The sequence below is a fragment of the Dryobates pubescens genome, chromosome 17 (assembly GCF_014839835.1).
Source record: "Dryobates pubescens isolate bDryPub1 chromosome 17, bDryPub1.pri, whole genome shotgun sequence".
NCBI lineage: Eukaryota > Metazoa > Chordata > Aves > Piciformes > Picidae > Dryobates > Dryobates pubescens.
This window is the reverse complement of record NC_071628.1, coordinates 12,864,219-12,875,593: the sequence shown is the minus strand read 5'-3', so window position 1 is coordinate 12,875,593 and position 11,375 is coordinate 12,864,219. Positions and strand designations below refer to the sequence as shown.

The following is an 11,375-nucleotide window of genomic DNA, read 5'->3' as shown; positions in this document are numbered from 1 at the left end:
CGTATGTCCTGTCTTCTGACATCATAACCACAGCTTATAGAAAAAAACCCTCCTTCTTGGACTTCCACAGAAGTACTGAAGTCCTACACTCACAAGAAAATGAGTACCTACTGTGCAGCAACACAGCTTGTCCCAATCAACATTTTCTCCCACCTATCCCCAAAATAAGACACAGCTTGTCCCAATCAACATTTTCTCCCACCTATCCCCAAAATAAGACACAGCTGGTCCCAATAAACATTTTCTTCCACCTATCCCCAAAACAAGACCCAGCTGAAATAAGACAGCCCAGCCTCCTTGTGCCCCAAAGAGCAACAAAACAACTGAACAAGGTATTCAGTATAGTAGATCACATGAGAAGATGGTCACTCGGAGCTACAACTGCTGAAGTTTGATGCTGCCTTACCCTTTAAGAGATGTGTGCTTGGATTGCCTAGGACTCTTCCATCATATTAATCTTAGCAACCTGAGTACCCAACAGCCACCCTACTCTCTCCTTCAGAAGCTCTGAAAAATTCATTTGTCTATTATTTTTACTACTAAACAGAGTAGGGCTTTACCTTAACAGCAGCCAAAAAATGCAGAAGCACACAGTAACTCTGCACTATTAGTTGACCCACCTCTGCTTTGCAGAATGATATCTGAGGCTCAAATAGCCCAGACCAGGCAGTCAGCCATACTGAGGCCAAAACACAGTCTGGCTGAGAGTAATTTTGCACCCAGTCAAGCATGCAGATACGTAGCGCGTGCTTCCTCACGCTAGGAGACTATGGGGTGGTTTTTTCTGTTTCACGGTCTCTCCAAGGCCGTGTTTGGCATGGAGGGTGTGAGAGCAGCAAGCTCATTCACAACTTCTCAGCAAACTAAGTGGGCTTCAGACTTCAGTGAGAGATCTGGCTTTGTTTCAGCTATGCATGGAGAGTCCCTATAGAAAGGAATTAGAGCTTGAACAGAGCAAAACCAGAGCACAGTGCAACCTTCAAATCCTGAAATCACATGACAGAGCTTTCCTAACTACACAGCAAGCCCATTGCTGTACAGGAGACCTCATTCCCCTCAGAATGGCAAGCTCATAAGTAATTTAAATCAATAAAAAAAGGAGCATACCATATGGAAAACAAAAAATCTCAACTGAAGTGAAGCAGCTGATATTGGGAAAGTATGCTGAGGTTTTAAGAGTAGGCAAATGATAAGCTCTAAGAAACAGAGCCAGTGTCAAGGAAGCCACTTACCTTGATAACAAAGCCCTTACTGTTGACCTATGTAAGGAAAGAATCACCAGTAATTTTGACAGGAAAATTCCTACTGTTTTATTCTGGTGGAAAGTGGGATTCAGAAGAAAATCCTTCAATCTTTCAAGATCAGAATGATTTATTTTCTCCTGTAAAGCAGGAGAAGCAGTAGCTGCCATAACCCTGATATAGTCTGGTTTTCAGAGAGCATAGATGACTCATTTCTGAAAGTTAGTTGTCTCCCCTAAAAATCTGGACCATTAGAGTTGTTATTGCTCTAGTAGAAAGCATTCTAGAAGGTCAGAAATAGGCAACAGCAATTGTTACAGAATTTGTTGTTCCCAATTTTTTTTTCTCTGAGAGCCAGTGTTCATAGTCTAATGGTGGCCATATGGTTCTGTTTGATTAAATCTAGAATAAAAATACCTACTTTTTAAATTTTATCTCATGTCCTAGAGAGCAGCTGATCCTGCATTAGCCAAATACCATTTATGCAAGGGACAAGAAGGGATTAGAGGGATTAGATGCAAGTGAAGAATTTTTCAGTTTGCACTTCTTTATCACAACTGTAAAGCACCAACCCAGCACCTAAAAAAAAATATTAGTAATAGCATGGGCATAGTGGGGTTCAAAATGTTTGATGGAAACACAACTCTTTTTTCTGAGAAACCAGTGACTGGGAAGGAGTGGGGGGAAAGACTTTACAAAGCCATCTTGCTAAAAGACTGTATTTTACTATTTAATCCTCAATTACACACATGACTTCACTGTGGAAAGGTCACTAGACAAAGAAGTGCAGTGAACTGGGTCTGAAGGGAGGGACTGTGGTAGGTTTCAGCTTTGTTCTTGACGAATTCTTCACCTAAATAGAATGAACATCTGCCCTAGTGAAGGGCAGGAGTGGTGCTTGTACAACCCAGCACGGCACTTTGGCAGATCAGTGGGAATAAACAGGAACTATCGGAGCACCAAAAAATAGTAATTTTAAAAAAAAAATACCGAGGAGTAAGCTTAAATTCACTTTCTGCGTCTTCAAACTCGCACGGCCCCCGGGCAACGCGGTCCGCAGCTTGCGCCAGAAGCGCGCTCGCGATGGCCAGAGCCTCGCGTCCTGCCCCAGACACAGCGCGGGAGATGGCCACAGCCGGAGAGCGACACCGGGACTGGCTCCTCAGGCACGAGCCAGCCCCGGGAGACCCTGCCCGCAACGCCGGGAGCCCGAGGCGAAAGCTGCCCTGCCAGGCCCCTCAGATGTCCGGCGCAGCCCGGCTGGGGCCGGGAACCCCGAGGAGAGCCCAGACAGCAGCCCTGAGCCCGGCGCAGGAGGCGCGGCCGCCACGTGACCCTGCCGGCCCTATCGCTCCCCGCCGCCTCTCGCGCTCAGAGCTGTCGGGGCCGCCGAGATGCGCTGGGGAGCGCGCGGGCGCCGGCGGACGGTGCTGCCGCTGCTGCTGCTCTCACTGGCGGCCTGGCAGCCGCCGCCGCGGGGAGCGAGGGCTCAGCGCCTCGCCGCGGACACAGGTAAGGAGCCGTCCTGGGGGATCGTCCCGCTGGGCTAGGCAGCCCAGCATCGCCGGCTAGCTGTTTTACCCCTCTCACACTTCGGGTGAGCAATGCTTAGATGACATTGCTGCAGCTGTCATTGGCCCCAGATGAAAGACAACTCCGAGGGACAGAATCCACCGCAGTCCCTCTCCCGTTGCAGTTCTAATCCACGTTCCTACAGCCTGGAACGTAGAAAGGTATGAGGATGTAACACCTTTTTACTCCATTTTCAGAAAATAGGACAGGTTGTGTCCTTTCTTCTTCATCGGAGTTTCCTGAAGGATTTTTTACACCACAGGAGAGAAAGGATGGAGGAATTGTTATTTACTTCTTAATCATACTTTACATGTTTTTGGCTGTGTCCATCGTGTGCGATGATTACTTTCTACCTTCGCTAGAGATCATCAGTGAATGTAAGTGAATATCCCGAGCTTTTTCCTGGAAAACTGGGCAGTTTAGATGTTAGATACCGTTTTGGAAAAAGCTTTGGAGTGCTCTGGAGACAAAAGTAAAGAAGTTTTAGAATCTCTGTGCATAGCCAGACTTAACAACACAGAAATTCAATACTCTATTGAAATTACACTCTTGTTTAGAATTTCCTGTGGGGACAAGGAAAGCAAAAATCTTAACATTTCCTCATTACTAACTAAACTGATGATGCAACTTTAGGGTGAGCAGCTGTATGTCCAGGTTACTAGTAAAAGAAAAAAGTTGGTAGAAGACACCAAAGTTCTCCCTCCATTAAAATGTAGGAATTAAGTACCTTGTTCAAGCTTCTGAATTTCTCTCAAAATAGTGAATATTAGATCAGAATGATCTACTGTTTACATACTAAAGATATGACAGAAGATGGGACTACCACAGTTGTAAATGCTCTGTGAAATCCAGTACCTGTAATAATTCCACTGGCTTCAGATGGTCTAGGCTGAAAGTTCAGCTTTCTAAAAATTAAGAAAAGTTGCCGAGGGATACTCCTCCCTGAACAATGAAAATCTTTCTCCTGACCGAAACATCTACAAAAAAATGCAAGCTTAGGCGTTCCTGTAAAGCTGATTTATTGATGATATGTAAGCATTTGTGAGACTTTATCATTAACTGTATGTCTCCGGTTTTGATGTGCAGAACTTGATCCACAGATCAGAACTAGCCAACTTACCAGAAAAAAGAAATCTCATTTCATTCAAGCAAGACTGTCCATGCAAAGTGAAAATTTAGTTTTAAGATTGCAGCACTGGTTTGAATTAACTAGTATTTCTGGTTTGTGAAGACACAGTAGCATGGGTTTCCCCACAAGGTAAACTTCACATGGATCAGGTAGCAGTATCAACTAGAGTCCAGGGCCTTTCCCTTCAATTATCATCCATAGGAAAGAGAGTTAAAGCCCACACATACATGCCTATTTTACATTTTGAGATCATGCCCAAATCTCTTGTATTGTAAGTGCTTCTTTTCTGGCCTATGAACTAATTTCTGTAATAAAGTTAAGAACAATAAAGCCCAGTAAATGAAGATGTTTTCAATATATTGTTTTGCCAATTTCAAGTAAATACATTGAAAGCAGGCAATGTTAATTTTATGAAACTATAGTAGCTTCTAACATTATTTCCTAATGCAAGTGAAGTGTACAGACTATTTATTTACATAAAGTAATTCTTCTGCTCTACCCTCAGGCCTTGGCCTTTCTCAGGATGTTGCTGGAGCAACTTTTATGGCTGCTGGAAGCTCTGCTCCAGAGCTCGTCACTGCTTTTCTAGGTAAGAAACATATTTTCACTCCTCATAATCTAGACCTCCTTTCCTTGCATGCCAAACTGAAACACACCAGAGAGTCATTTTGCTTACAGGAGTCTTCGTGACAAAGGGAGATATTGGTGTCAGCACCATCCTTGGATCGGCAATCTATAATCTTCTTGGTATTTCTGCAGCTTGTGGGCTGCTTTCCAGTGTGGTATGTATCAGCTTTGATAGTTCTGCTTCTAAGAGCCAAATGGTTATCCTTTTTGATTTGCCAAAAAAGCCAAGAGACTTTCTATGACAACTGCCAAGTTTATTATTTAGTAGCAAAACCAGCATGTAATCAGTTTTAAGGTAACTTGCTATGAAAGTTTTTAAAAACACTAACTTGTTAAATATCATACTTCAGTCATTCCTAAGAATCTTCAATCTTTACATAATATAGAAACAACATATTGATGCAGCATTTACAGCACTTTGTGAAAGTATTACAGACAAGTTTAAGAAAAGTAAATGAATCTGTAATCTGCAGGTTTCAAGGCTATCGTGTTGGCCTCTGTTCAGAGACTGTCTGGCATACACAGTTAGTGCAGCGGCGGTCCTTGCGATGATATCTGACAACAAAATTTACTGGTAAGAGCACAAGTAGCGTTGAATTCATGGTGACTGGAGATTAGCAAGACAGTGTTTTGAAAAACAACCCCAAAAACCAGAATTTAAGCAGTCTGAACTGCCATTCACTAAATGAAACAAACGACCTGTTGGCTTTTAAAAAAAAACAGAATTCCTGTAAAGACTATTACCTAACCCTCACTATTTATAAAGCTTGATCTGCATAGGTTTGTCTGCACAGACTTTGCAATTTGTATCAGAACTGTTTTAGCATAGCAACTAGTCTTCATAGTTTACCCCTTTTAAGACTCATGTGATAACACCACTGTTAAGAAACTGTCTGGCAGAAGCAGATCATGAGCTTCTGATGTTTTAACGCTCAGCTCCTGCTGCCTCAAGTCCGTCAGATCCAGCACTAAATCTCCAACTTCCTAACTCCAACTAGAACATGCTATCCCTCTCTTTAACCGTTACATGAAGACAAATGTAAGAAAGATGTTCGATTAGTAAGACCTCCTGGAAAACATGCAGCTACACAATACACTAAAAGAAGATTTTGCAGAGGGGAATTAATCAAACTTCCAAAAGATAGAGGGACACTGATAGGCTTCCATGACATAGCCATACAACTGCAAATGGATGCTTTTGTGTGTTTTTTCTTTTGGTAGTCATGTAAATTTCCTCTCTTCTCTCCCCTTACACCAGCCATTTAATAAAGTTAGTGTTGGGTATTTTTTTATTACATGCTACGCAAAAACAAAATACCTGTTTTTCATTCTAGGTATGAGAGTGCATCCTTATTATTGATATATGGGTGTTATATTCTGGTACTGTGTTTTGACATTAAAATCAGCCAATACCTCATGAAGAAGTTCAGTCCCTGCTGTATGTGTTTCACAAAAGCTATGGAAGAGAATGCTGAGCAGCAGCCACTGGTTGGATGGAGGGAAGAGGGCGGACCTCTAATTCGTCAGCAGTCAAGAACAGATAGTGGAATTTTTCAAGATGACCTAGACTACTCTCAGCTTTCATCAAGCTTGCATGGGCTCAATGAAATCTCTGAAGGTATATTACAGTTACCTCTAGCACTCTGCATGCCTGTCTGCATCAGTTCCAGGATATTATTAACAGATTATTATCCAGATTATTATTATCTGGATATTATTATCCAGATTCCAGGATATTATTAACATTTTGTTCACCACAGATCCCCAGCCAAGTATTTAAGTCAATCATTATTCTTCCCTGGAATATAACAAAGCAAAATCGGAGTAGTGACATTAGTGGCTCGAGGAATGTTAGGGTTCCTCATTTGTGCCATACTGGAACAGCCAACATACATCAATCTTCACTGTGCACATTTGAAACTTTCCAGCAACACTGCCTGTGAAGTGTATTATCTGCTAAGAGAGACACTGGCACTGTAACAACATATATACTTCTATTATGACAATGGCAGTTTCATAGCCCAAATTATGCATGACATCAGAGTAAATGAATAGTTACAAGATGCTCACAGATGATCAATTTCCTCTTTACTTAGGCAAAACACAGCAGTTGGTACTTGCTCTCGGTAAACGTTTTGTACAAACCTTTATAGAAAAGTTAATTTTTCATCCATCTTAGTTTTCTCCTAGTGATGTGGTAATAAAGAACAATTGATTTCAGAATTTTGTCCAGTGTGATCTAGGTGCTGGGTAAGACTACAGCTAGAACTGGAAGTATTTACCTTTTTTCAGTGTTCCCACAAGTAGAGGCCAGTAACATGCCTATGCTATGGATTCAAACTTAATGCTACAATTTAAAATAGTTACCCTTTCTTCAAACAGATCATCCCAGTGTCTTCACCATGCCTGAAGCAGATATGAAGAGAATTTTGTGGGTGTTATCCCTTCCTATTATCACACTACTATATTTGACTATACCAGACTGCAGAAAACAGTTTTGGAGGAACTGGTTCATGGTGACTTTTTTAATTTCAGCAGCATGGATTTCTGCAATAACTTACGTTCTTGTATGGATGGTAACAATAGCAGGTAGGTACCTAAAGTACTGCTGCTATACAGAATCAGCCAGTTAGGAATCACTGGGAAAAAAACCCAACAATTTTCTCCCTGTGAAGAATTTTCCTTTCCACAATTAACAGTCAGATTAGCAACACATACTTTGCTGTAGAAAATGCAACAAAAAAACCCAAAGAAACTTATGTCTGACTGCTTAGTTTGCCACCTTCTTCCATCTATTGAAAACCACTGCAGCTGCTTCAGAGTGCGTACCATCACGTGAAAGAATTTGTTTACATAGCTACAAAAAGCATCCCAGCCTTTATTTAAAAAGACATTTGCATTAAGCTGCTTCATTAAGTGAAACAACAAGGTAGACAGCCACAAACTTGTCAAGCTGAAATCTGACAAACAGAATCCACTAAGACTAGCATGAAAGGTTCAGGGTTCTGCACAAGAGCCATTATTTCTGTATCTGTATTTTTCTTAACAGAACAGTAAGACATTTAGCAGAAAATTAACTGCCATAAAACCCTCCCAAATTTTTGTACTATTTTATTTCAGCTACAGTGGTGTGTGTTTGTAAAACATTCTTACTGTGTGTATGTGTACCTCTTGCAAATCTGTATTATCAGGTGAAGCACTAAAATAATTGCATGTAATGAGAAGGGGTATGAACTTGGGTGTAAAAACATTCTCTTAAAAATAAGATACTAAAGGGCTCTTCATTTCACTGTTTCCCCAGTCATCTTGAGAATAATCCAGTTTTTAATTTTAAGAACAAGCAGAAAACAAACCTCTAAACAAGAAAAAGTTACAAAGCTTGCCATTTTCACATTATAGCTTACTAATCCTATTCAAGTATTCTGCTAGTTCAGCATCCTAAACTTATTTTCAATGTAAGTTCAATGAATAACTCCTTGTTTCTGTGCAGAAACAGACCTCCACCTTTGGTAAATCTTTGTGAAATTACTAGTAGATCACTGGATGCAACACTCACCAGGTTCACTCCCTGGTCAAATAATTTTCTGCTTGTAACTAAAGAGCAAGGGCTTACTGTCTGAATACTAGAAGCCTTTTGAAACAGGAATCAAATGAAAGTTATTGCTGTTTTACTAGACAAAGCACTAATTCATATAAAAGCAGGTACACTGTAGATTCAAATAGTGTACTAGTGTTAGTCCATTTTGAAGAGTCATCACAAGCAGTATTGGGGCCTTTGGCCCACTACTTCTAGGTCAAATATGTTCTATTTACATGTTAAAACACTAAAAGTCTCACACAGTATGTTCAAGTCCAAGTTCTTTCATGAAGGACTCAAAGATTCTACTGTTGCATAAAGAGCCTATCAGAATGTCACAAAGGTATTATAGCTGGGGACTAAATTTTGATGGTCAAGAACAAGCCTAAATTAATACATGTTTTTGTTGCTAGCAAAGAAAACCTGACTATTTCCAGCATAATATTGCTACTGATACACAAAATTAAAGACTAGAAAAAGAACACCATTTTCTCCTTGTGATCACTTGCTAGGAAAAAAAAACAAACAAACCAACAAACAAAAAAACCAAACCACACCACAAACCCCCCACAACTAACCCCCCAACAACAAAATCACAAAAACAACAACAAAAACAAACCCTACACATTAAATAGAAGAAAAATTTATTTAAGAAAAACTATTTACCTGAGTTCAGATTCTATCTTACAACCTTCAGAGGACCAGAAAGCTACTGTTGGGTACATATGGCTGCTTTCATTCGTATTTCACCTTGTTTTGCTTGGCATGAACCATTACTTTCCAGCCTAGATGTATACAGAAGGTGATCTTGCTGGTCACTCATCCTACAAATCTCTTACATTAGGAGCGATGGAAGTATAAATATGAGTACAAATGCTGTAACAGGATCATGTTAGTCCCTCTGAACCAACAAACAGTTTCCAATGTAAATTTACTGGACTGATGTAGAGACTGAGTAGGTATAAATGAGTCAAGCATTGCTAGCTTAGAGAGTACTGACTCTTATTTTAAGAAAACTGTTCTTCTTAGTGTCCAAATATTGCAAGTAACAACTCATTTCAACAACAAAATTCAGGTATTTTAGTTAACAAAAAAGTCTAAGAAAAACTACTTGGTTTACATAGAAATATCAAATACTTCAGTATATTGGTGCTTATGAATTGTGGAACTGATAAAACAGTTTTGAAGATCTAAATCTCTGTATTTTAAAATGATAAACGAATGCACTTACCAGACTTATGGGGCTAAAAAGAAAGTGGAGAAAAAATAAGTAATAATATAAAACTTTTCTTAAATTAAACCAGTGTTTACCTGCAGAAACTTACACTTCAGAAGGATTATTTGCACTTAAAAGCCATGTAAGAATTCTGCATTTTGATTCTTCCAAATGCAACAAGAGAACTAATTGGAATGAAATGGTGAAGCCGTGTAGCTGACTCTTTTAGTGATCATCATAGTGGCCCTCCTCCCCAAGAAAATCATGTGCTTTTCTCCCTCCTCCTTTAAAGAGTGGGTGCTTATTGCTTCATGAGACTTTTGAGCACTAACAACAAAATGCCCAAAAACATAGAAGACTCATTATATTTTTCCAAAAGTTGAGGGGGAAAGAGGAAAAAAAAAAAAAAAAGAAAAGAAAAAAGAGAGAAAGAAAGAAGAAGGAAAAGAGTAAATTGTTAAATACCTAGATTTTTACTGTATCTGAAGAAAAAAATTCATCATTAGTATTGTCTTGAGCACTGGAGACATTCCACTCAGATTTTTGAGAAACTTGTTAGGTGGTTACTCTACTACAGTTCCTTTTTTATTTGCTTGAAGAACAAGGACAGGATGATCTTTTTTTTTTAGCTACTTTTCTGATTCATTCACTTCATATTTATTCAAGTTAGCTTACAGATTCCTTTTGAAACTACTGTACAATTTAATCCTTTCTCCACCTAAGTCCAAAGTAATTTCTTTGGATGACACGCTAAAAACATACTTGCATTTTCTACTGTTATTTATCAACTGCAGGTGAAACACTGGGAATTCCAGAGTCAATAATGGGTCTCACGTTACTAGCAGCAGGAACAAGCGTACCAGATACAGTTACCAGTGTGCTGGTGGCTCAAAAAGGTAAAGATTTTAGTATTTAGGAACATTCCAGTGAAATTTCGGATGATTCCAATCAAAAAAAGCAATTCTATCAACATTTCCAGAAATTGAAGGAGTAACTTCAACATTTTTGCTCCAGAATGTAGAGCTTACGTTTACTACTAAAAGAAATAGCTTACCTGAAGAGGCTGTGGCTCAGACATTTAAAAGCCTCTCAGAGTATCTCAGAGAAGTATTGTAGGTTGGTTTGATTTGTTGTTGATCAAGTGTTACAGTTTCACTGCGAAACACAACTGTAGGTTTTGGTATTTTAAACATAACTGGATTTCAAAATAACCTGTGTAGTTTATTTTAAGTGCAATTGTGCAGATGCTGGTGATTTAGGGAAACTTTTCTTTATGCTTGTGGTACCCAAAACCATGTTCTGTAGAATCATGACTATAACAGCTGTTTTAATGAAAAGCCTGAAAATGGTGTTCTGTGAGAAATGGAGGGCTGACAGTCTGTTCCTCCAAAACAGTTTGGCAATTTCATACAATTAAGCAGACTTATTTGTATTTTTCTTTTACAGGAAATGGAGATATGGCTATGTCTAACATTGTAGGATCCAATGTATTTGATATGCTGTGTCTGGGAATACCCTGGTTCATAAGAACTGCCTTCATAAACACATCAGGACCTATAGAAGTGAACAGCAGTGGTTTGACATACACAGCCATTTCTCTCATCTGTTCTGTTGTTTTTATTTTTCTGGCAGTTCACCTGAATGGCTGGAAAATAGATAAAAAATTTGGAGCAATTTCTCTTGTATTGTACTTAGTATTTACTCTATTATCAATTTTATATGAACTTGGCATCATAGGGAACAATCCCACGAGGGTCTGTGGTAACTAGTTTTAATCAGTGATTGAAACTGATGAAAAAGAAAATAAAAGCAAGAAAGAAAGATCAGTTTCCTCATTTAGTCAAAATAAAAAATATTCCTAACTCCCAATGGGCTCTAAGTCTTATTTACAGAACTGAGTCATGTCATTAAACTAATATTAAGTAGAACAAAAACATCACAGCCTAATTGGAGCCCTTTTTTTTTTTTTTTTTTTTCTTAAAGAATTACAGTATGACTACAACACACATATAA

General features: G+C 39.3%; 1 protein-coding gene across 1 annotated transcript; it reads left to right on the top strand.

The window, feature by feature from the left end:
- Positions 1-3,023: 3,023 nt before the first annotated feature.
- SLC24A5 (solute carrier family 24 member 5) lies at positions 3,024-11,332 on the top strand. Its single transcript, XM_009897248.2, has 8 exons — positions 3,024-3,190; positions 4,448-4,531; positions 4,621-4,724; positions 5,043-5,143; positions 5,904-6,187; positions 6,952-7,158; positions 10,157-10,258; positions 10,809-11,332. Exons 1-8 carry the CDS (start codon positions 3,124-3,126, stop codon positions 11,129-11,131), a joined length of 1,272 nt encoding a protein of 423 aa, XP_009895550.1. The 5' UTR covers positions 3,024-3,123; the 3' UTR covers positions 11,132-11,332.
- Positions 11,333-11,375: the final 43 nt, after the last annotated feature.

Excerpts from the sequence above, each read along its gene's own strand:
- SLC24A5 (XM_009897248.2), top strand. The coding sequence starts at position 3,124 with ATGTTTTTGGCTGTGTCCATCGTGTGCGATGATTACTTTCTACCTTCG. Across the intron at positions 3,191-4,447 it reads GCTAGAGATCATCAGTGAAT|GCCTTGGCCTTTCTCAGGAT; the intron begins GTAAGTGAATAT and ends CTCTACCCTCAG. Across the intron at positions 7,159-10,156 it reads ATGGATGGTAACAATAGCAG|GTGAAACACTGGGAATTCCA; the intron begins GTAGGTACCTAA and ends TATCAACTGCAG.